The following is a 25,956-nucleotide window of genomic DNA, read 5'->3' on the forward strand; positions in this document are numbered from 1 at the left end:
ATGGAAAACCACAGCATGACCTAGCGACCTTAGTTTCTATAGCTGTGAAACCAAACACGTGAAAATCATTCAAATCATTCACGTGAAAATCAGTCACGTCAAAACATACTCTTTTATTGTTGGCATTGATCCTGAATTACTGTCGCCGCGGTCAGCGAAAGAAAATTTTATTATTTTTATCAATTTTGTTCAAGAAAATAATTCACACATCAAATCCTTCAGGCGTGAAATTCGACAGATTTCATGTTGTTTAATTTGGATGATTAAAATCCACGGTATGTGCCCGCTTTATACAAGATTTTTGAGGAAGGAATGACGATATTAGCAACGTTTTAGGTGGTCCTCTTCGGGTTATGGGAGGTACTCTGCTTAATATAGACTTGGTTACTTACAGTAACCAAGGAAACAAAAATTGAATACATTGCATACTTCTGCTTAATAGTAATTATAAGTAAAGAACACTTTATTGTTCTACACTGTTTTACGTTATAAATCTTCAAACGATCTTACTATATCTTGGCCGTTATATCTTGCCCGTCTTTGAAAAATTTAAGCACACAACAGGAAACGCTGCACTCCTTCAACCTTATGTTTTCTGGTCTAATGGGCATCAAGTTCAGTGCATGTAAAATTAATTATTTATCGATATTTTGGCCAGGAGGCATGGGAAAATTATTGGCAAGATTTTTTATTTAACCTGCTGTACTGTTTGGGTACAAAACATTACTCTACGCAATCGTGTTGTGATCTTCCGGTGATCGCTAACAATCGTCTTTTCTTGTCACGTTGGTTGAAGCTGACTCAGACTTAACAGATGGATATTAAACCGAATCCGGAGGAAACCTTTGGTAAAATACAGAGGCTTTTCACAGGCAAACGTTACAAAGACAGCATCTTCTCCTGGGTGGTATGTATTTCATCAGCCGTTTGCAATGCTCTCAGCCTTGGTTTTGCGCTCAGCTTTGGAGTTCTGTTTCCCGAGTTGATGAAATATTTTGATGAAACAAGAGAAAGAACTGGTTAGTAAGAATTTTTCCTTCTAACGACTTGTAAATTTTTTAAACATCCGTCTTTTTGCAATACCAGTATCTCGTGCATTATGGCAAGTCTGCGAAGAGCGACTTTTCCTTGAACATTTCGCTTCACTTCTTAAGTTTCTTTTAAATTTTTCCTAAAACGTCCATATCTAAGAGCCGTTTATACTTAGACACAGGCGGGTGTGTTTGTTTGTTTCTATTCTTAAGGATACTTTACATTACGCAGTGATTTGCAAGTACAAATCGACTTTCCAAACACACCTCCATTAATGTTGTTCATTGATCATTGGTGTTGTTCTTGTACGAAATCAAAAAACCTTGATTTTCAATTTGGAAATAAGTCATAGCCATATGCCCTGATAGTTCAAACATGTGACTTTGCTTAATCAGGGAGCAAAAAGTACGACAACATTCTTCTACTGTTCATTGTCTTGCCAGCATTAATTTACGTAAAGAACAACTCCAGCGGCAACAAAAGCCTAGTTGTATATTTTTTAATTGAATCGGGTCAGTGTTAGCAAGTTAGTTGCAAAAGAAATATTGAGAAATATTTAATCAAGATAGTCATCCAATTTGTATCTAGTACAACACTTTTGAGAAAGAATTTTATGTGTAAAATAGTGTGCATATTACCACAATAATAATCAATTAAGCAATTTGAAAAGTATGCACCGTTGTACGTGACAAGAAGTCAGATTATTTTTAGTTCTAAGCTTGTTGGTGATTCGCTAATTCGCTAACTATCTGTTTGTATTGTTCAAAGTAATAAACTGATCGTACGTACATGAATTACCGTAGATACAGCTTGCCTGAAAGTTTCTCGAAAAGTTAATTTCTACTGACAAACACAACTGTATTAAGGGCACCGCGTGAACAGTTGCATTTGCACGTGGGGCAGGAAGTCTGACAATGAGTTTCACGTGTTAGTATTCACAGCTACAGAAACCAAGGTTGCCAGTTTATGCCCTTTTGGTTCCCGTTTACAACTGTCATAAATATACGCTTTCCTTGTTGGCATTGATCGCGAATCAATGTCGTCAGCGAAATAATTTTGTTTTTTCTTGAATCCGGTAAAATATATTCACAGATCCAATCTTTCATGCATGGAGCTCAAAATATTATTGTAGTCATTTTCGCTCAGGGTAATAATCGTACGGTTAATGATTGCTGAGAATATAAATGACGATATTACAAACGTTTTAGGTGTGTGCGTCGGCAATTTCAGTGAATTGGATCTAAGGAGAAAGTCAGTGGTCGCCGCTAAGGACGTCCGCGCTAATTGTTTATGCAGTGCGCAAGTAACGCACACGTCACGCAATGTCACGCGCAATTCATTGTTGACGATACACGGAGGAACACGAAGGTAAACACATATGTCGACTGATATGAGAGCATTAAAAGAGAGGAAAAGGGGGAAAATTCATCTCCGTTGCACAGTTTAGAAAACAAAAACTCGACGTGAAACGATTAGACGGGTTAAGGTTGCTACAAAGTGTCCAAGAAAAGGCGTTGATACCTGAGGATATTTCGCGCCAAGAGATTTATATATTTACTTCACTCTCGATATAACAAAATTATTGAAATGCAAAACTTTATGTGGTCTATTCGTCATACGAAGTCACCTTAAAGCTTTTTTAAGTTTTGATAGTAAACGAGAAAGTCTTAACTTACAAGAGAGCAATTTTATTGATCATCAATCCCGTGTACAATATCAATCTCCACATATTACCCATTCTAGGTAAATAAATAAGCTTACTTCTCACATTTTCGCCTCGCTAACGACTATAGATGTATTTTCTTGGCATTGGCTAAACAGCGGTATAGGTTTTGAAGGTATAATAACAATAAACTACTTAAACTTAAACTAAGGGATAGATAACCCTGGTTTGTCGCTAGTCTTCTCCGACCTGTCACGCAAAAACGTGACTTGGAAATTTGTCAACACAGCTACTACTTTGTCTACATTATAACTCTCTAAAATGTTCGGTGACCCCAACTTTTTTTTTTTTTTTTTTTTTACAATTGATCACTACTATCTTTATCTATTGTCTACGTTTTAGGGAAAAATGAAAACAAAATCTATGGTGCAGAAGTTTGATTATTTTCTATTTTTCTGTCCACGCGCCGACCTAGCGCATTTTCGAAACAAAAAAAGCGAGAACAAGAAAAACATTAGCCTAACACTTTTCATGTTTCAATCCATTCCGACCTACTCTGTCGTCTCTGGCCAGAGGCATTATTCGACAGTTTTATTGCACTGGGGTGATAATTTATAACAAACTTGACAATTATTTCTTTGTTTCTGCTGACAGACAAACATGTTTGGGTTTTTAAATGACATCAAATTCCCGTGATACTTCCCCTTTAAGTTAGGTAACTTAGGAATTTCCCTTACTACCTATATCTCCATTGGCATTGATATTTATCTAAACAGCTCTCTTTTGTTAGGTACTAAAAACTTTGGAGAATCAAGTCCTTGCATTATGCCGGACGTTTTCCACGTGAACATATTTTAATGGCCGTAGCTCATATGAGTCTCCTATAGCTCGGTGGTAGCGCTTCCAAACTAGTAATCCATGGGTCATAAGTTCAACTCCTGCAGTTTCTGAATTATGCGTGTGTCACTGGCTGAATAGCACATCATTTTCAACATTTCCCAATGTCTTCATTTTCAGCTTTGGTCGGTTCAGCAACTTTGGGGATGCTATGGTTTGCAAGTCCGCTGGCTGGCTATCTCTGCGATCGCTTTGGTTGTCGAATTGCGACATTTTATGGAGGGGTGCTATGCATCACGGGCTTGCTGACGTCGTCATTTCTTCAGAGCCTCACTCCGATGTACTTCACATACAGTTTGGTGCTTGGCTTGGGAGCTTGTTTTATATTCACTTCCTGCTTTCTCGTGATTGGAAAATATTTTGAAGAAAAGTTGTCCATGGCTACTGGGATTGTATCATTGGGTGCAAGCTTGGGTGTTCTTTTCACAGGACCATTGCTTCAAGTACTTTTAGACTCGTTTGGATGGAGAGGCACTTTAAGGATAATGACAGCATCTTTCGCTTTGGTCTGCATCCTCAGTCTGGCTTTCAACCCGAACGTGGAAAACAAAGTTCAAGTTGACACAATAACAAACAATGAGAATGAAGAAAAGGAAAGAAAGGGAATCTCTTTGTACTGCAGCGTTTGGACATTTCCTACTTTTACTGCGATCGTGACTTCCTTAACATTAGCAAGTTTTGGAATTTTCATCATTTACATCAATTTGGTTAGTCGATAAATTATTTGAATGTAACCTAAATCTTATTTAGCTCTATGTAACAGGAAAGGGAACGAGAGAGTTAACTTACTTGCTACGAGCTAGAATAACGTCATCTCCAAAAGTAAAATGAAGCGTACCGCCCTATAGCAAATTAAAGCCATAATCGTAGTGCAGCCAAATTTATTCGACTCATTTAGCATATATATTTCTCAATACATTTCCTGAATGTATCTTTAAACATACCTATAATTATGCTCAAGTAGTTCTTGATTGACGTAAACCTTACACCGACGGACAATCACTATAACCAATCAAAACAAACGACAACAGCATATTGAACGAATCAAAACTTGAAGCAGGAATGCGAGCAAGTTGCAGTTTGTTTTCTTGTTGGTTGAAAAAGAGGCGTCATTGTTTTTTTCCATCACACATCATATCACAGTATGTGTAACACTAAGTTTAAGGCAACCATGATTACGTTACTTTCAAGATGACAATCTCTACTGATATGATTCTACTTTTCTTCCTTAGGTTAAGTTCTCTGAAGATATTGGAATCACGCCACAAGAAGCCTCTCGCCTGTTTATTTTCATCGGCATTGCTTCATCGATGACACGGCTGGTATCAGGAAAGTTGTGTAACGAGAAAACTGTGAATCCCGTTTACATTTATCAAGCATCTGTGCTGGTAGCGGGCCTTTGCGTGTTTCTGCTGCCATTTTCCACAAATTACTGGCATTTAATTGCCTTCAGTGTTACATATGGCCTGAGCGAAGGCGTTTATACAACAACGCATCATTATATTTTGCTTAAATGCGTCGATGTTAAGAGAAGAACAGCGTCTTTTACCATCAACAATGTGTTTTATGCCGTGGCTGCAACGGCTGGTGGGCCTATTGCTGGTAGGTTATTGGTGTATACAAAACTTAGGCTAGGCTGTAGCCCAGGCCATGACCCACCCTACTGCCCACCCAATTATTATTATTATTATTATTATTATTATTATTATTATTATTATTATTATTATTATTATTATTATTATTATTATTATTATTATTACTATTATTTAAGTTTGAAAGGCAACTTACCATAGGGTGGGCCATTAAGCTGGACCATGGCATGATCTGCATGGCCTAGCCCAGTTTTTTGATACACCTGTTGGTTACTGTTCTGTATGGAGGCTCACAGCAATTTTTCTGGACTATAAAGGGTGGAAGTTTGGAATTTACAATCTCGCATTGAAGACAAAATGCGATCTCGTTTATACTACATCATCATTTCAACATTCATCAAAATTAATTGTTCGTTTTTCTCTAAGCAACAACTATTACCATAGCAACGGTAGCACATAGCCTCTCATTTAAAACGTTGTCGATTATCTCGAAATCTTTAGACAGGAACTTTATGGCGAAACTTTAAGCATTTAAACTACTCGAACAATTTTTACCGGGCTATTTTGTTTCCTTTTAACTATTGACAGTTTTGTCCAACACCAGCACTCTCAAATGAAACGGGATACCAACTAGAAAGCCGGCTAATACTATCGATACCTAATTTGAGGAGGAGGGTCAACGACTACAATAACAGCAAATACAAAAAAAACATTACTTTTCAATTTCACTTATAGACATATTATCCTCGTCTTCTTTTACAGGTCTCATAGCCGATCAGACGGGAAACTATGTTTATTCGTTCTACATGACGGGAGGTGCGCTGTTGACAGCATTTTTAATTCCCATGGTATTAATAGTTATCAACAAGAAACAGTCAAAAGTTCATCCCCAGAATGTGGTAGAAGTAGTAACTGAGAGCATTACTGTTAAACCATAAAAATATGCTTTTGTGCTGAACGTAACGTTTCGACATTATTTTCTCAGTTTGCTCTTTATTTGGGTTAGTCAGTTCTATATTGTGGTTAAAACCATAATGAGTTGTGTGCACGATATTATTGTGTATTTTTCACTTGTTAGGGGAATTCATATGAGAATTGTTATGTAAATCCTTGTCAGAAGCAGACTTAACTACCAAACGTCCTGGAGTTAACTTGTTTTCCATTCAAGTGTATTGGTAGGGATGTTTTGGTCTTGGGGTGATTAGCCAAAAACAGAACATGACATCATGCTATTATAATGTATTCCACAGTCCAAAAATGAAAATCCATCGCATTTTATTTGTGAGATCAACACAATAGCCTATGAAGTCATTGGCGTTATTTTGTTATTTCATTCCTCCGCAAATTAATGACTGAGATTCCCCCGCCACAAAAACGGCCCAAAACATCCCTTCTCGGTTCAAACGGATCAGCTTAAGAACGAAATAATTGTGATTTTAGTGAAGACTTCGCCGCTTTATATTCTCTTGATGTAGTTTCTAAGTATAATTGCGTAGATCAAAGGTTGTTTTGTCCTGGTTTTTTTTCCATAATAATAATAAATTGTTTGCTTCAGGCCGTTTCATATTTTCTGTTTTGACCTTCTGTTGACTTTTCGCTTTTGGTAATTCCCAGAAATAACATTTTTGATCGTTTTGGTTTAATTCCACCGTCGTTTTTTTACCAAATTTTCACCAGTCGATGTTTGTACTCTAGACTCTAGATTACTTTTCACCTCTAGAACTTAACCCTATCTAGACAGGTCTTTTTTTTTTTTTGGTCTTCCGGGTCTAGGAGATACGTCCAAAGATGTCTCTTTTGACTACCGCAACATGAAGTGATGACGTCGTATAACGTTGTAATGACATCATAATTGTCAAATTGTGGCCATCTAAGATTTCTGGGTTTCTCCAAAACTTCAAAAAAGCGCCGAAATCAGGCGAAAAGTAATCAGAACCAACAAATGAATACTAATATGGGCTACAAAAAAAAGTTACAGAAATAAAAGCAACTTTTCTTCATTTTAAATAGGGATTTTCAATTATTAAAAAAAACGGCCTGTAAGAAGTTAGTTGCCATAGCAACATCGAAGTCAATGAACTGTAGCGAATGACATCTACTTGTTTCCAGATAAATGTCCTAAAAAGTTCTAAAAAAAGCAGGCCGTTTGCTCAAATATTAAAACAGTTATTCAGGTTTAAAGGCGACGCCTGCACAATCGCCCCCTCCTTCCCGGTCTAGATGAGGTTAAATAAAATTTAAAGGTGATTTTAGTGTAAATACCTCTGTATTCTAAGTAATTAAGTCTCTATATCTTGTAAGCATGATAATTTACCATAATTTACGGATATAGGCGTGGCTTTACGTCCAGCCTTTCTTTATCCAAAAACGACTAGCTTTAGTTAACTTCATTTTTTTTTACTTTCGTCGTGTTATTGTCAGGTTTTAACAATAGAAATGTTCCTTACAATTTTTATATTGCTGTCGTTGTATTATGCTGTCTTGACACTTCAGTAGTGGCTGTGGAATTTTGTGAAGAAGGGTTCATCAACCTTTGCTCATCCGAAGCTATACACGTAAATCATACCGAAGTGAAGGCCGATTTCAGCGGATACTGACCTACTGAGCAGCAAATTAGTGAGACATTTCAACAAAACACAGTTCAACAAATTTTCACTATATCTATTACGTGACAGCGCGTTCAAAGCTTCCAGTGCCGTTGCTGCTGAGTGAAGTAATAAAATCAATTAAAGTGTGAAGTTTTCTGTCCCGGGAATTCCCAACGTGATCAATCCGTTCATCGTGATTTTTTCAAATAAGGTTTATAACAAGTATCCGGTTATTGGCGGTAGCATCACCAAAACTAGGAAATCAAATTATGCTGCTCAGCTGACCCTACATAGTGTCGGCCGAGTCCCAGTCTACTGAGTCAAACGGGTTGATGGTTTATTCATCCCAAGGGCTAAATTAAGCAACATTACAATCAAAGTTTTCAAATTAAAAAATTCACAAGTATAATAAAAGTATCAACAATAATCTAATTCGAAATAATATTAAAGAAAACATCACGCCTAACAAATTTTAAGTAGCAACCGATCTTTAGACAAATCTGTAAAAAAATTCTAGAGTTTTTGACGGGTCATTGCGTAAACAAAGGAGTTATTTGCTTTGTTTGTTTTTACACAAGGTAAGGCAAAAGGGCGATGATTTCTGAGTTTGTACTTTGTTGTTTGATGGTGGTAGTAAGCTGTTCAGTTAATGATTGGGGTTCGAAACAACATCGTCAAACAGTCTACTGCATAGCAGACTATGGTGCTTAGCTATAGGCGTTTTGCCCAAAAAACTGTAAGCACTGTTGTAGCTCAGGCTGGGCAAGATGATCGAAAGCGCCCTTCTTTAGATGCGCACGAGCTCCTGCGGCAGCGCATTGTAGAAAACTGGCACAGCGTAGTCTACAGAACTGAGATCGAACACACGATTTGTAGAACAGAACTAAACCTTAAGGAGGTGATTAAGCTCTTTTAGGCTGGACTAGAAAATAATTTTTTGCTAGCTTTCTTGACTACCTTGTTCCCAATGGGGATTCCAGGTCAGGTTGTCACTTGTTGTTAACCCTCATAACTTCGCACTCTTGACCAGTTTAAGTTTTTTGGCATCGATGGTTATGGCATCAAAATGCCCAGGTTTATGAGTAAAAGAAATTCTGATTTGTTTGCACCCTATCAGAGACCACTCGATTACTGGGTCGGTCATATCCTGAGCGTTGCTTGCATTTCCCTTCGGAACTATCCCCGAGGATGTGGTGTCATCGACAAATTTTCATGGATATGGTGAATTAATATCTAGATCATTGATAAATAGAATGAATAGCTACGGGCCCAATTTGATACCTTAAGGTTCCCCGGAGGGGACTGGACCCCACTCGGAGTAACAGCCCTTTGCTAACTTAATCCGTTGAAATCGGTTCGAAAGGAAATCTATAATCAAATTTGCAACACTACGGGGAATATCTAACCTACATAGCTTGTTTATCAGAATACTATGATCAAAGGGAGATCATAACAAAAGGTAAAGGTGGCTGACAACGGTTTCCAGCACTTTCCAGCGCATAAAATTGGCGAATCAATACTACCACTTTTTACTTGTTCACGTGACAATAATGGTATCAGACAAATGCCTTATCATTGAAGAACATTGGTCGTTTTTCTCATAGCAACAGCAAAAATTGTCGAAAACTCCCCTTATTTTGGCTTTAATTAGTCAAACAAGCTGAGTGACCCCCATTTCTATTATGAAACTGTAATCGGAATGCTAAAATGTTAAATTAATTGATTTATTTATTCATGTATTTAAATTTATTTGTCATTTATTTATCTCATGTTAAATTTTCGAAAATTAAGGTGGCTCTAAAGACCTCCCAGCCAGATGCATCTACACATGTATGAAGGGAAAGAGGGTCGGCTTTTTGTCAATTTGAGGATTTTAAGCAGATCTCGCCCTCCTTCGTAGCAAGTGTTTTACCAGTTTGAAGACAATAAGAATAATAAAAGATAATAAAAAAGCTAAAAGTGAAAGAAGCACCTAAAACATACTGCAAGTAGTCTATCATTGGTCTCATGGATAGTTGAAAACGCGCGAGCGCGTGCAAAATGTATACCGCGAGTAGTCGCGACGTAATGAGGAAGGGAGAAAATGAGCTCTTATTTTTTTCTTTTCACTCTGGTGGTGTTCTGCAGGTTCTACTACCCTTGAGAGAAAAAGAAACAGAGACTTTTAGCCAAAGCTTGGAAGTATGTATTAGTCCACTTAGCTGAGAATACCTTTTCGCAACGGCGCAGGACGTTCGGCGCATATTTTTCTCTTCTCTTGGCCGCTCAAACATTCCTACACGCCAGTGATAACACGATTAGCAAAGCTGATGATTAAACAAATGTACAGCAAAGAACAAGGCCAGCTAGTCTATGTAATCAATTAGAAAAATAAGCGATGTTTGCCTGCAAGAGTATATTTTGAGCAATAAGGAAATAAATTAATACATATGTATCACAATTGGGCTACAGAGGAGACATCTGTCAGTTTCGATAAGTCGGGATTTATTCAAACCCTAAAACAATAAACGTCAGTTATCAGGCCCTAAATCTAAAACCTTTCAGTACCTTGCTCGTAAGAGTTAGAGATATTTTATAAATATCAAAATATCAGTCAGTTATAGACCAGAATTTCAAAATAGAGCATGCTTGAAGCGGCTTCTTGTTAAAGTAATCTCCCGGTGCAAAAGCAATTAAAGGTAAAGTTTAGAGTCAATCCTTTTTACAAATAGCTCAATAGATTTAAGAAGAAATACAAAAAAACTATAAAAACTACGAAATTCAATTTTCCCAGATCAGCAAAAAAGTAGAGTATAAAAATTCCAAAATATTGTTTCTTTTCTCGGCGAATTCTCTCACGTGTTACATCAATCAAATAATAGATGCATAAAGTGGAATAAAGATGTAAGTCAATCTTTCCTTCTTGTTAAAAAAAGCAATAATTACATTTCAAAAACTTATTTATAATTCGTAAGCCCATTGACCTAGCAACTGGTTGATAAAACATCATGTGCAGTGGTTTTATATCCGATAAAACCTCCTCCTTATTAGTATGCGGTATTTAAAGGGCATGCAAACCTTCAAAACGCGAATTTTTCTGGTCACATAGTCATAAAGTACACATTTTCAGTATGCCGAATCTGTAAATTTTTTTAAAGCAAGCGCGTTTTCAGTTGGAAAAGGCCGCTGCAAATTCGAAGCGCCCGCCATTTTGATTACGCCATCTTTTCCGTGACGTCACGAGTGGATCTCTACCGACAGGAAGTGAACTTTCTCCCTTCCCGACCTTTTGTAATACGCACGTGTCTACATAAATTCCACCAAATATTCATTTATTTTCTTATTCCAATATGGTAATGCGCTGTGTCGTCCAGTTTTGTGGCATTCTAACACTGAAAACAAAATTTTCCAAGAGACTTCATCAGTTAAGGCGACAGTGGATTAAATTTGTTCTAGTCTTGGAGCGGGGTGATTTTATAGAGCCGAACAAAATCTTAGTAATTTGCGGCGCTCATTTCTCATCGGACTGCTTCGAGGGTGTATATCCCATCGGACTGCTTCGAGGGTGTGTATATATATATGAGAATTGGGTTTTAAAAAGTAGACGGATTTAATTCCCAGTGCAGTACCGAAAATTCAACAAACACCACAGCAGAAAGCCTTGTGAAAAATGTGTAAGCGAACAATGGAAAGCGAGGAAACAGAGCAGACTGCTGGGACATCTAGTAAGAGGTCACGAGAGAGCAAAGCTATATCAAAATTCGCAGTCGCTTCAGAAATAACGCCAAGACAGTAAAAGACACTTGTAAATTGTTCTTGTATTTATGAATAGACACTTTCACATTTATTATTTTTTTGACATACATATCTTAAATGTGTCGACATACCGAAGAAACCTGAAAGTTGGAATCGAGCTCAAAAACGGCATAAAATCAGGGCAATCTGTTATAAATAAAAAAAGGTTTTATTCGTCTTTTTCGTATGTTTGGTGGCGTTAACGTCGTGTGCAAAGGACCAAAATCCGCTAGAAATTTACTTCGTATTTTGTTGACCTCACAGGACAGGAGCACAACCACCACATTTCTGCCGAGATAGCCCCAACACCAACGACGAGTTGTCTGTAAGCAATGTACGAAATTTCGTACAAGAGACAAAAGGAATTACTGATAACTGTGCGATTCCCTATTAACTTTGTGATTTTACAGTGCGCTGTTCACAGAGAAAGGTAATGTGATAAGTGTACACCTGTACGATTGTCTGCGCCATACTGTTGTCGGAATGCATAATACGTAGTTTTAGAACCTAGACATCAAGGCAATTGGACCGAAATCCTGGATGCTTGGTTATACAGTGCATTTGCACTGCTGGTTTCTGGTCCTCTATCTTTCGCCAAATTTGGCCGATTTCTACATAGCAAACGCTCTCGTGAGTCGTTGGTTCGCACCTTATCATAACAAGAGAAAAACAACAGCATTCATAAACAAGATTCATGGTAACTTTCAGTTAAAAAACTCAATTTCTGTCTTTCAAAGGCGTAACAATCATATAAATGCGAATGAATCACAACACGAAACAATTACCAGTCTGTGTTTCCAAGACGATTCGTCTCGCTTTCGCCGTCTTCCTCGTTTGATTCAGGCTGCATATCACGCCGAACTCTGCGTGGCTCAAAGTGAAATGGACGAGCTCCGACATCCACGCTAGTTTCTGGCACTTTACCAACATCACTGTCGTACAAATAACATTTATTCATCGGATATTAAATCTCCTCCGAACTGCTACTATTTTCTCTCGGTGCCATGATAATTACAGTGGTATTCTCAATTGCGCAATGTTTGTGTTCAACCGCTGACGTCACGAGCACTCGTTATTGTTTTAACCGGAAGTGAACTTCCCACAGTAAATGCCGTTTTTCTCCTAAAATATTTCGAATTGGCAAAAATAAGCCGCAAAACTGTTTTAAGCACCACTTTGTACATAATATGAGATAAACTTGTGTTTGGGGGTTTACATGCCCTTTAATGTTTTTCTCGTATGCGGGTAATTTCCAACGTTCACAAAAGCATCATTGTTATGAACTCTCTTGACACACGCTTTTCCAGGAATATTTTTGAAGCCGATCAAAAACTCGCAGCACGTGTTTTATCGGGTCCAAAACCACTCGGCTGCGCCTCGTGGTTATAAATCCCTATAAAACACTGCTGCTCGTGTTTTAAACATTACATAATATTTTTACACAATACTTAATCCTTTCTGTCCATTTTGCCTCACTTTGCCAGGATAACATTAAGTTTCTTCTACAAGCTTCTATTAAATATTTCACCACAGCACGTTCTACATTAAAGTTCTTGAAGTTTTAAATACTATAACACCGTTTCTTTTCTCGATATCTTCTCTCTCATATAATAAGTTCTTTAAGTCGATATAACTGATATAACTCGATATAACTGCCGACTGCTCTACTCAGTTAATAGAGTACCGGACTAGGTAAGTAGGGCAGGTAGGTTGCCTTTATTTATACAGCTATTTCAGTTAACGTTGTCGGATCAAAGTATAAAGCTATAAGACAAGACCTCAAGATTCTGTGGATTTTTTATGAATAATTTCATCAAAATCAGCTAAAACTCGTCTGTCCAGTGAAGATATACGATGGCGAGCCAATTGGATGAAAGAAATGGTAGGACATCAACTTTAAAGCTGTCTTTAAGGTTTAAGCTTTTATGCTGCAACGTTAATTGAAACAGCTGTACACGATGTATATAAAAACTAAAAGCTTATGGGGTCGTGTACAATACATTACTACCAAATCAAATACAAGTAGAACTAAATATTGAATACAATTAAATGCAGACTACGGGAGGTCGTGCGTTCAAACCCCGGCCGGACTAACAGTCAGGGTCTTTAAATAACTGAGAAGAAATTGCTTCCTTTGTAATGACATCTGCAAATGGTTAGACTTTCAAGTCTTCTCGGATGAGGATGTTAAAATGCAGGCCCCGTCTCAAAACCCTTGTTTGTAGGGGAGAGTAGTGGGCTTAATTTTCCAGTGTTGTGGTCTGGTCTTGGTGTGTATATTCTCATGGTTGGGTGGGTAAATGCTAGGGGATACTAGCTGCATACGCTACTCTAAAATTCGAGGGTAAACAAAGAGATGAATATAAATGTTATTATGATGATGACGATGGTGATGATGATGATGATGATGATGATGATGATGATGATGATGATCCCTTCTATCCCTTCCAGTACAACATTTCTACATAATATTTACCCATTTGTTTCCTTTTTGTCTAACTTTGCCAGTACAGCATTTAGTTTCTCCTCCAAACTTCTCTTTACTTCAAAAATTTCATATTTCACCTCAGCTAGTTCTGACTTAACATCTTGAAGTTTTAAATCCTCGTGAACGTCTGCAAGGTTAGATTTAACCTCAAAGCGAACTACTCCCTCTTTTGTAGACATCACATTTTTACAAACATCGTCCAGATCAGATTTCATCTTGGCAAGGTCCGATTTCATCTGGGTAAATTCACATTCAAGTTCAGATTTTACCTCTTGAATTTGTAAGTCTTCGTGAACAATTGCAAGGTCGGATTTCACCTCATGCCGAACTACATCTTGTTTGGTAGATATCAACTGCTTGCAAACGTCGACAAGTTCAGATTTCACCTCCGAAAGATCAGATTTCAACTCTTGAATTTGTAAATCTTGAAAGTCAACATCTTCCCTCGGACACATCTGAAAAGGGAAGGAAATAGAACATCTTTTAAACGAAAACCATAAAAGCTTATATATGCATTTAAGAAGACAGTGAGACCCATTAGTAGGTTTATCATTATTTTTTATGTATGCTTGCTGCTCGTCGTTCACCTCTCATAACCACGCAAACAAAAGCGTTTTAGCCTACGTTTATAGCGGCAATTTTTCACGCGACTTACGCAGCACAATTTGCGGCGATTTGACTGCGATTTAAGCCGGTACTAATAAATAAACCTGGGCTATTAAACCACACAAGGCGAGCACAAACACCTCATAGTTTCCTGGCAGGGTACCTACAAGGTGGCTGTTTTGTGTTAAAACGCATTGAAATTGCACAGCAACAAAAACTTGTCGGTACTTCATTTACACATAAACAAATCGCCGTTGATATGGACCCTGAATCGGCAATAAATCCACATCCAAATTAATCTGTGTAAACAGCCTTCTACTAGAAACCTATGATGTTCCCGGAGTGTTTGCCAAAACTCTGGTTTATAAGAAATGCATGGTACTTGATCCACGGAACCTTTCACATGTACGAGGCGGTCACCGAGAGAAAAACATATACAAATGCAAACGATGTTGATACACAATGCAAATTAAAATGTAAGTATACACGCAAACGAAGCTCACATCACACATGATAAAAGTACCAATGTAAGCACAAACAGGCGGTGAAGTGGTGTTCATACGTAATACAGCGGGAGCGGTGACAGTGTTTACCTGACGCAAATTTCAACACAAACGTAAGCAATGCTTACAAGAAATATATATGCAAACAAAGTGCTTTTTCCGACGTTTGCGCATGCGTTTGGAAGGTGTTTGCAAAGTTCACACGTGAAAAAAATGCAATCACAATTGGAAGCCAATGAAAGGGGTAAACAAATTTGTTACACGCTTGAAGGTTACTTGCCCTAAAGATTACTTCTGTCCTTGGATTTGCGTTTTGATTTGACTCGAAATTGTCAATGGTATTTAAATACACTGAATTGACGTTAACTTACACCTTCTTTCTTCTTTTGCTATTAATAAAAACACACGCACACAACGAATACGCAACAGGTAAATACGGCGTGGCTGTTGGAATGACGTTACCAGTCCCAGTCTAAGTTTCGTTAGACGCCGCGGAAAGTAAGACAAGAACAACTGTGAATCTAAACGCATTATTCTTCGTGTGGGGGGGGGGGGGGGGGGGGGGGTCAAACAAAGGCGTAAACAAACGGAAGTGATAACAAATTCCCATACCAGGCTTGTTTTCTATCATTCCCAACAGAAGTTGGCGAGGAATGTAGGTTAATCACAAACCGTTGAGATTTTGCGCGCTACCATACACGTTTGAGGCTTATGAAGAAATGTACTAAACTAATTAAACAGAATACGCCATGTCATATTGTTGGACTCCTCCTCCTTACCTTGGCCAATACACTATTTTCATAGTAAAACCCTATTTGAGGGTAGAGTGGTCTGTCCGGATTGTACTCAATGTTTGTCTGACCTCGTTCTGAAACGATTTTACTTCCGTTTACAGTAAATACAACTGGAACTTCAACTGTCCCATCTCTCTCTTGTATATCCTCAAACATTACTGTACACCGAATTACGTCACCTCGACGGGCCGCACCAGGACCTGCGAGAGACAACACATTTTGTTACACTGCAATCTAAAACACCAAAAAAAAAAAAGTACAAAAAGACGCAAAGTTCAGTACAAGAACTCCTACAGTCACCAGAGTATTTTTTCGTTTCAATTTATTTAATTGGAGGACAGTACACCAGCAAGCCAGTGATTAATCTATAGACGAGTGGTCCATGAATAGCATAGTAAAAGGAGTTGGAATAACGCAAAATAGTATTATTATATATTAGCGGAGCTCCGCGCGCGTGGAGCCCCATAGCTAAGAGATTTTGGTAAATTCATCAGTGCAAGAAATTTTGGTTTGGTTATGACGTCATTTCCGTGTGAACGACCGCCCGACCGTAAGTACGAACTTACGTACGGACGTACGCTCCTTCATGTAATCCAATGTGAAATGAGACACTTAAACGCTGTGCTGCAACCCGGGTTTTTTTCGGCGGGAAGTCTTATGGCCAACTTCTTTCAGAAAAACAAACGAGAATTTTGAAGAAAACTAATTTTTGTATGCGTTGAATATTTCGACAAACGACATATGTCGAGAAAGCAGGCGACTAATAAGGAAATTTCAAACCCGAGAGCAACTGAGAGGGCGAACAAACAGGCGAAATGTCAGTTGAAAACAAGCATGTGGTGAGTAAGCAACTCGCAAGGCGCTTAGAAATTAAATGCAATTTTGCAGACAATTTTCGGTAATTTTCCATATTTAACATATTTCGAACTAAACACAATACTTAAGTCTTTGCCATACGACAAATATTCGTGGATAAATTAATTTTGAACATTCACAGAGCTATTCACAGTTATGAATTCAATTGTTTTGAACATTTTGTGTTGTTGTAGGTTAACGAGTATTATAAATTCATTCGCAGACCATATTTGTAAACAAGCAGTAAAAGCTTAACTATATTTTGGACAACAACCAAACATTAGTTTTCTTGTATTTTCCTTTTGTTAACATTTACTTAGAGACTAGAATTATTTCTGTAGGAGAAATATTCCCTGAGTTATGAATTGTTTTCAACATTTCGTGTTGGACTTGTGTAATCGGTGTAATTCATACGCCATTCGCAGCGCAAATTTGTAAACACGCTCTAATTAATTTTAAGCGCTCACTGAAATATTTCGCGTAAACGGTTTGCTTTATATTGAGATATATTTTACTCCAGAAAGGGTGAGGAATTTGTGACGTTATTACGTGTTATTACGTTCATACAATAAGCAGACTTGCATGTATATGAATTCTAATAGGAAGGAATTGTGGAGCTCCGCTTTTAGGCTGGGCCAAATTTATATATTATACAATGAACAGTGTAAAACTCGCGTTTTGTTTGGTTTAGCGGAGTTTGTGATTAGAGTATAGAAACACGATTGACGTCATCAAGTGGTGTGACCGGCGCAAGTGATCAGAGTCTAGAGTCCAGCCACAGTGACTGGTCAAACTGCTTTGGAGAGTAGCGGGCAAACATGGGCAAATTTTCTCAGGAAACCAAAACTGCCCGATAAAAAATTGGCCAAAGACCGTTGAAAGTGACCTCAACCAAGATAAAAAAGCTAGGACTTTGTTGTGACATGAAAAGGAAGCAAATATTTGTCCAAATATGTCGTCGATAGAAATCCGGTAATCGACAACAAATCGTAGTGAAGCGACTTACGTGCTGTAATATTTTGGGGTAAGGATTTCCTGAAAATAATTAATAAATTTTCAGGAATAAAGGTTAGTTTTGAAAATATTTTTAGTAAAATTCTTTCGAATTATACTCTAATTTAGAGTATCACAACAGTATGTGTGTAGTAGTAGTCTAAAACTGAGTTTGCTGGAACGTTTTAGTCTCAGCTCAGTCAACGCTATGTTCGCTCACGAAATGTGTTATGTCTTGGTTATTGTATAAAACAAATAGATTCCATTTTGCCGTGGGTCTGTACTCTGATAACGCACATAGGACGTCAAACGTGGTAAAAACATCAGTCACGCTACTCGTCGCACTTCTTTGTTCTCCCACGTTTTGACGTCATTTGTGTGGCAAATAGATAAATCTATGCGTTATCAGAGTACAGACGCACGGCAAAATGAAATCTATTTATTAAGTATTACCATTACTTTAGTATTAGTATCCCACAACTACTGTTTCAAAACCCATCGTGTCTAAATAAAAGGTATGGTATGGCATGGCATGGCATGGCATGGCATGGCATGGCATGGCATGGTATGGTATGGTATGGTATGGTATGGTATGGTATAGTATGGTATGGTCAGCTCTAGAGAGAAAGAACCTGCGTCTTTATTGTTGTCTTCAATTGTCGTTTTAAGTCATAGTAATTATTGTATTTCCCATATCCACGATGCTTCAGTGATGAACAATATCGCTCCCTATACCTTTAGTAGCCGTCTTTTTAACGCCTTCCGCGTCGGCTGACCAGACTGTTCTTTCACCTGTGTGGTATCCCAAAGTTCCTTGCGCCTTTCCTGGCAGCAGGTGAGCGTAATCTTCAAACACGACTCCGAGTGCAAACCACTTACTCACCCCACTTTCCAATACCATTACCTAAAAGAAAGTATCCGAGAGACGTTTTACCTTCTGTTGAATCGAAGTGCAAATACATCACACGGCCAAATTTACTGTCAGACATGGTTGGCATGACTGAACATCAAACAGCTAAAAGTTTGGCAGTCCATTACATGGCAGCTTGCACCATGATTCTCATCCGTGCTTCCTTAAAATGTAACTGGAATAAGAATGTTCATTCCATATTGTCTGTATGTGATTTCACTGTTAATTTTTGGTCCAGATGGCAAAATCCGACAAGAAATCATTGGAGTCAACATGTCTAAAACATGCAGTTCATATACTCTAATTACAAACGTTCTCGTACCAATGACCTTTCTACGAAAAAAGTTCCAAATTTTCCGATTATAAATATTTTGGCAAACGTGCAAATCACTGCTATTTTAATAATTTTAAAACAAAGAAGGTTACAAAAATGCTCCAAAATGTTTCTCCATCTGCTAGGATAAAAACATTGAGATAGTTATCGTCTTCCTTAAACGCAAACTGTGAGTTTTGATATGGAGCGATATTGAAGACAAAATATGTAGCCACACCAGGAGTTAAGGCGCTGTTACTCTAGGCACGAAGCGTTGCCTAATGTAACATGCCCTGAAATGAACATGTCTCGCATTTTTTTTGTTGCCGTAATTATAACCGTTGCCAGAAGTAGAAGTCAATCCGATTTGCTTCGTGCAACGGTGACTACAACAAAAACGTCGGTTGCGAGACACGTTAATTTCAGGGCATGTTACATTACGCAACGTCCGTGCAACTTGTGTCGCAACGGCTCAACGAGATTGCGAGACAATTTGCAAGAAAAATTGCCCAGTGTAACAGCAGCTTCAGTTGCTATATAATGTTCGTTACGGAACTGTGCTCAATAAATTGACATTATTTGCACCCTGCATGTTTCCTTCAAGAGTGTTAAGTCGGAAATTTCAAGAAATATATCAGAACTGTGCCAAGAAATCACCGAAAAGTCTGAAGATTATCGTCCGAAAATTATAAGTCAGAACATTTTCTCAGTTAAGGTATCGTAAAACTTTCCATTTGCCGGAGCAGAGCGCACAAGGAATAATTGGGTAAATTTCTACATCTTCCTACAATCTAAATTCTGTACTTTCTTTCAGTAGTAAGGTTACAAAAATATTTCCAATTACAAAATCACAGTGTACAGTAAAAACCTTAATTCAGATGAATTTGCTGTTCTCAAAGTTTGGAAAAAAAATGCAAAAGTTGTTAAATTTCTTTTTCAAACCAAGGACCTTCTGATGTTAGCTAACGTCATTCATCTGCATTATTCTAAGATTAACGTCAATAGATGATTTTCTATAAATATAATGTTCCAAGTTATTTCACACGACACAGTGTCTCAGTTTCTTTCAATGTGAAATATTCGCCTTTGCTCGCGCTAAATTACAAGTAAATAACGGAAACGGAGAAAGACAGAATTTTTTTACGGATTTCAGAGAATAGAAATAGTACAGGAATGTTGTTATTTATCCTTGCAGAAAATGGAAAGGTGCTAACGTGCCACCATTGCGCACATTTGTGAGAATATTATTTACTGAAATATGAAACAAATTTGGTCCGGAAATGCTGGCTAATGTCTCACAGTTCTTTTAAAAATGTCACCAAGTTTGTACCAGTTAAATAATTGGTGAATGTAAATCGAAAAAGACTATTGAACTCAACATGAGGCCATTAAGATGGTTACCCACCTCAAAATGGGGAAATCTGCGAGAAAAAGGGGTTCGGTATCTGGCGCTACCATTATTCGTCGCTGTTAAAAGGAAGCCTTCCACAAGTGCGTGTCTACTAGTCTCCCACGCCTTTGGGAAGAAAAACAACAACTTGTTGTCAGAAATAATTCCAGAAAATATTTCTTGAAACACATTGCAAACTGTGTAAACACAGTAATAAATATTGGTAATAAATATGACTGTCATCGTTTTGATCAGACTACTTCATTCGCAGGGTGAGAAATCTGGGAACGGCGTTGCTGTTCAGAAAATTTAACTCGATGACTTAATGGACTACAATCACCCAGACAGATCTACCTGTAAACCAAAAAAATACATCCGATTATAAGCCCCCCTCCCCCTCCCCCCTTCGAACTAAGCCCCCCCCCCCCCCCGTCTAGCTTTCTTTGTTGTACTTAAAACAGGAAAATGGAAAAACTATACACCGTATTCACAAATGGCGGATGCGCAGGAAAAAACTGGCACTAGGCATCAAAACGAGGCGTTATAGGATAAACAAAAAATAATTTGCCTGCGAGTACAAGCTCACAGAGAGACTATTTAGCTGATAAGCTCTTAAACAGCAAGTTTTTCAGATCGCTGGTTTCATTCCGAACGAGAGAGGTCTAGCGTTTCTTGGTTCGTTTCTTGTAGCAATCCCAAATGCAAAATAGACAATCGCGGAAACAAATCGGTTAGAGTTTTTGTTTCCGAAGGATTCAACTTTCGAGTGCAGATGGATAGAGATACTACAGAAGTTTGTTTGGTATGTCTTTCGGAATCCGAAGGTAAGGTAGGTCTTGAAGGGAAAAAAATGAACATACAAAAGGATGCATTTCTAACGAGAGTTACGTGATCAACTTCGTATCGAACGTTCCGAGCGCAAGAGAGACTACAACCATTTGTCTAAACCGCTATAATACCAATAATATTCGGTTGAAATCATTAAAGATTTGCATACTTAATTAGGGAATTTGTCAGAATTAGATTATCGTATTCCGCTTTACACTGGGTTCCTAAACTTGCCATTCCTTGTAATGCAGTTACAATATAACGCATTTGAGAGTGACATTCCTGAATTTTCTTGGAGGATCGTTTTCTTAAAATTGATACCTTACTTCCAGTAGTTCCTCTTGACTTTGGTAACTGCTACATTTTCAATGACTTGCATGAATCTTGGCCAATCTTGCGATGCATGATATCTTTTTTATTTCGGGGGAAAAGCGCCTAAAATGTACCGAAATATTTAAATCTTGGCAATATATTGCTTCCTTAGTTAAACTTTTCTTTCAGTAGCTTCCCTCCACCTCCTTTTGTTTTCGTTTTTTAGGCATTAGAGCTGTTAGGAGTCGGTTTTTGAAGCTTTTGTGATCGGAACTTCCGAGTAGTAACCACCACGCAACCCCTCTTTGGAACCGCGTCCGTTTGTAGATTCGTTTTCTTTCCTTCGAAACCTGTTTTAATTCCCTTTCCAAAAAATACATTGAATAAACCGTTGTGGCTCCTGCTAGAGTGAAGATCTTTCTAACAACTTTTCATATTTTCTGTAGACATTACACTCGTAGGTTTGAAACAAACAATCTAACTCAGTTTTTTTCCTGTGAGTGTCTAGTTTGCATTTGAGATTGCTACAAGAAGCCAACCAATAAATAATAAACACTAGAACTTGAACTCGTTCGGACTAAGTGATCAGAAAAACTCAATTTTTAGAGACTCAGCACTTATCGACCCTCTATAAGACTACATTCGCTGGAAATTTTTTTTGTTTATCCTAAAACGCCTCGTTTTGATGCGTAGTGCCAGTCTTTTCCGCGCGTGTCCGCCATTTGTGAATACGGTGTATTGTAGTACAATAAGTTTATTACTCTCTTTTTACATAACTACGATACCTTTATTGTAAAATACCATTAAAGTAACTTTTCAATGCTTTACTGTAGTATTACTGTACAACACTGAGTTAATAGGCTTCAACTTAACGCGAAATTAAAGCTTAATTGAAAACCAGTAACTAGAAAACGTTTTTCGATCAACACTGCTATAGCTCGTTTCGAAACGTTTTTTTTTTTTTTTTTTTTTTTTATTCGGGTAACCCACCTAAAACCCCTTACGAAGTTATGTATACGCCCAGGATAAATAAAGCTGCCTGTTACGATCAGTACCTTTGAACCCGTAGGCAAAAGAGCTTTATTACAGCCGTGTTGCTTTGTGAAGGCTCTGTAAAGAACTTGATTGACCATGCCTTCAGTATTCTCTGCGTCATCAATCACTTTGTCCAATTTATCTTAAAACAAAACAATAACAAATCAATAACTGAATAAATAAAAAAGTATGGCAGATATTTAAAATCTCGGCTACTGTAGCATAGCCAAGACAGAGATTCTAATCATAGCGTCTGAATTTTGACGCCGTTATTTTAGTTTATTATTTGTGGGGACATTGTCACAGATGAAATGATTAAGGTTTGTTATGGACCAAAACACGAATGGTGCATCCTTTAGTATCAGACATATACTACTATACTTTTTATGCTTGCCATCATGAAATGTTCTCAGGGAGTTCTGATGACACAAGTCAAACCTTACGGGAACAGGAAATGTAAAACAAATTAATGGATTCCTAATAAACAGACCAAGCACCGTTACCTGAGCCATAATAACACCTGAGAATACTATCTTTAATCCTTCAAAAAATCCACAATTTGTTACACTAACTAACCTGTAGGAGGAAAGGCATCCCCGTATTTCAATCTGTACTTATGTTGAAGATTCGCAACTACCAGGTTCAGCTTGTAGTTCAGCTTCAATGTAAAAAAAAAAAAAAAAGAGAAATGGGTAACTTCTACAAGAAGAAGTTCAGTTCAATGACACTTTGGTTAGGTGTAGTAATTCAAATGGCTTACTTTAAAGACATTTAAGAGGAATTATTACATATATTGTGAAACTCCAAATTTCACCCACTTTGGATTTGTTCTAACTCGTTTTCTTTTGTCTTTTAAAATGAACCTTTGTTCTCCAAACTTAACGACCTCAAAAATTGTACAGATCATTCTTGGCTATCAATTAAAGCCATGGTATTCAAAACTGAGTCAAGACTAATGGTAGACAATACAAGCCACTTATCTTGGAACTCAAAACACCAAATAGGAAAGAGAACAAGTTTTCAAACGGACAGTTGCCAACTGGTTGAATTCGTAGGATTATCTTTGCCATTTTTAATATTAATTCCTTCAAATGAGATGAGGTTCTGGTTTATTGACGCGTTTGTTTGTTTAGAAGTAGTCCAGAAGTTTCCATCATACAATTTTAGAAGGACCATACCTCACTTTTTCTACTGGCTACTAGGTAGTCTTCTCCGAGACTGATAGATGTGAAATTTACTCCAGTTATTAGTTTTGAATTGAAGCTTGACAGGATTGATATTTTTGGTAAAACCGATATTAATCCGACGACAATAAACAAAAATCTTTTAAATCAATAAATCGGAGATTTTGCGCATTCCAGATTAGAATTCAAAAACCAATGCCAACAACTTGAACTCCGGTATATAGCAAACAAAGTAGGCAAACATGTAAACAAAAATCTGTTTATTTGATTTTAAATGAATCGCCAAAACATTTTAAACCTTTGCCTCGTAAAAGTAAAAAATACGAAAAACACTACTTTGACGAAATTACCTGAAAATAATGCCAAAATTGTGCCCTGAAGTTATTATTTGACGCCACAGAAGTCTTGTTGATTTTCCCTGTAGCGACCTTAAGAACGAGTTTTGTTTTTAGTTTCGTTTTTGTTTTCGTTTTTTTCTCAGGTACGGTAATCCTCGCCTATGAATGTTGTTTGATTTTCTTTTCTCTGCGTTTTTGCAAAGATTTCTGGAACCACTCAAAGGACATTTTTTAAGATCCTTTGTTTGCATTTTTGATGATGTAAATTCAATTTTAAACCGCGGAATCGCTTCACTTCCGATTTATCCCAAAACCTGCGTATGGATTATTCGCTACGGCTATAATGTGTATAAGAAATGATTTACACAGCACAATAAGCATAAAAAATCGTAAAGGAATAGGAATAGATTTTATTTTATTCTGAAATTTGCATTCCAGAAGCTGGAAATAGGGAGGAGCAAAGCCTTTTATACCGGAATGAAATAAATTCTTTTATTACACCCATTTTGAAACCACTGGTTATCCTTGCAATTTGATTGGCTCTCAATAGTGCGATTCACTCACGAATCGCACTATTTTTGGCTCTAAATCGCGTCATTTGTTTAGCCCATCAAAATGAAAATGTGAAATGTGAAAGTGGATAAATAAATATCGAAATTGACAAAAAAACTGTGTGATTTCAAAATGGGTGTAATAAAGTGGTAATTGAACTTCGTGTCATGCAATTTTGGTCGAAAATCATACTTGTGATTTCAAATTGAATTCGCGCTGTGCGCTCCTTAGATTTAGAAGTCATGCGTATGATTTCAGACCAAATTACAGTCCACTCAGTTCAATTACCATTATAAATTATATTTTGTGTTTTGATCATTTTACTTTTGAACATAGATGATTAACCCTATGTGCCGCTCGGACTCACCAAACGTTTCAACTTCCTTTGGGTAACTGACACGTTTTTGTTGATCGTTTTAGTGTTTTTCTGGTGTTAATCAATTTTTGGTCAATTTCTGTGGCTTTCTGCAATTTTGAAGAAATCCAGAAAATAAAGCTGGTGGATAAAAGATGGCCGCCGTTTGAATCACGACGTAATTCCCGCCTCTTGTGACCTCATCACCTCACTCAAAAGAAACAGTCAATACCAGGAACTCCATTTGGACTTTCAACTTAATGTGAACTTGTTTAATTATGTTCAGTCTTAACTGTAATTTAGATATTTTGGGATTTTTTAGCTGTTTAGCTGTTTCTTGTTTTGTTTGTTCCTCCTTTGACTGTGATGTTTTAAAATCAATGTAAATGGCGTTAGCTCCCTCGATGAGCACTTTTTTGCTCTTAGAGCAAATGTGGAAATAAATATTTTTTAAATAAAAAAAAGGAAACAGTCCCGAACGTACCATTCACTTTCCAAGTTTTCATTTCCATAGCTTGATACTCTCGAAGTTATGGTGGGAAGCGAGGGTTCCAGCTCCCTGCACCCCCACCCATTCTCCCATTCTTACGCCCAGATCTTAGGGTTAAATATTGGTAACTATACCGTTCAGTATCGATCGTTTCATAGCATTTCTGCAGGGTATTCTATTAAAAAGAAAGAGAACCTAAACGCCGGGGATTTTTTATTTTTTTTTTTATTTTTTTTTTTTTCAGTACTATGACAGTGGAAGTAATATATCAAACACGAAAAAGCGTGTTTCATCAGATATCCAAACACCGAGAAGTAGGTTGAGAAAACGAGGCGCCAACGAGTTTTTTTAAACGACTTCGAGGTGTTTGGTTATCTGATGAAACACACTTTCGAGTGTTTGATATGGCTTCTCTAATGATCAATAACTCGTGGACAAATTCAAGGCAAAAGATGGCAAAATTT

General features: G+C 37.5%; 3 protein-coding genes across 6 annotated transcripts in view; 1 reads left to right on the forward strand and 2 right to left on the reverse strand.

Annotated features, from left to right (window-relative positions):
• Nucleotides 1–752: 752 nt before the first annotated feature.
• On the forward strand, nt 753–7,615 carry LOC146449945 (monocarboxylate transporter 10-like). Its single transcript, XM_085100962.1, has 4 exons — nt 753–1,019; nt 3,713–4,299; nt 4,825–5,194; nt 5,947–7,615. The coding sequence occupies exons 1-4, from the start codon at nt 815–817 to the stop codon at nt 6,120–6,122; spliced, it is 1,338 nt and encodes a 445-aa protein (XP_084957088.1). The 5' UTR covers nt 753–814; the 3' UTR covers nt 6,123–7,615.
• A 2,533-nt stretch (nt 7,616–10,148) lies between these two features.
• On the reverse strand, nt 10,149–12,504 carry LOC146449946 (uncharacterized). The gene is made up of 2 exons (XM_085100964.1): nt 12,332–12,504; nt 10,149–12,195 (listed from the first exon to the last, which is right to left on the reverse strand). The coding sequence occupies exons 1-2, from the start codon at nt 12,502–12,504 to the stop codon at nt 12,054–12,056; spliced, it is 315 nt and encodes a 104-aa protein (XP_084957090.1). The 3' UTR covers nt 10,149–12,053.
• LOC146449947 (transient-receptor-potential-like protein) overlaps nt 10,236–25,956 on the reverse strand; it is a 32,172-nt gene continuing 16,451 nt past the window's right edge. For all 4 annotated transcript variants that reach the window (XM_085100957.1, XM_085100958.1, XM_085100955.1 and 1 more), the window contains exons 16-21: nt 23,150–23,231; nt 22,594–22,715; nt 20,414–20,524; nt 18,521–18,689; nt 15,923–16,137; nt 10,236–14,489 (exon numbers count right to left, since the gene is read on the reverse strand). In XM_085100957.1, the coding sequence (XP_084957083.1) occupies nt 14,019–14,489; nt 15,923–16,137; nt 18,521–18,689; nt 20,414–20,524; nt 22,594–22,715; nt 23,150–23,231 (1,170 nt within the window). In that variant the 3' untranslated portion in view covers nt 10,236–14,018. The remainder of the gene's footprint in view (nt 14,490–15,922; nt 16,138–18,520; nt 18,690–20,413; nt 20,525–22,593; nt 22,716–23,149; nt 23,232–25,956) is intronic.

Source organism: Pavona decussata, unplaced genomic scaffold, assembly GCF_977016875.1.
Source record: "Pavona decussata unplaced genomic scaffold, jaPavDecu1.1 SCAFFOLD_543, whole genome shotgun sequence".
Classification (NCBI taxonomy): Eukaryota; Metazoa; Cnidaria; class Anthozoa; order Scleractinia; family Agariciidae; genus Pavona; species Pavona decussata.

Bases quoted from the DNA above. Each gene is read 5' to 3' on its own strand.
- LOC146449945 (XM_085100962.1), top strand. From the start codon at position 815: ATGGATATTAAACCGAATCCGGAGGAAACCTTTGGTAAAATACAGAGG. The intron at 1,020-3,712 runs GTTAGTAAGAAT...CTTCATTTTCAG, and splicing joins TGAAACAAGAGAAAGAACTG to CTTTGGTCGGTTCAGCAACT. The intron at 5,195-5,946 runs GTAGGTTATTGG...CTTCTTTTACAG, and splicing joins GGCTGGTGGGCCTATTGCTG to GTCTCATAGCCGATCAGACG.
- LOC146449946 (XM_085100964.1), bottom strand. From the start codon at position 12,504: ATGAATAAATGTTATTTGTACGACAGTGATGTTGGTAAAGTGCCAGAA. The intron at 12,196-12,331 runs GTAATTGTTTCG...TGTTATGATAAG, and splicing joins CGTCTTGGAAACACAGACTG to GTGCGAACCAACGACTCACG.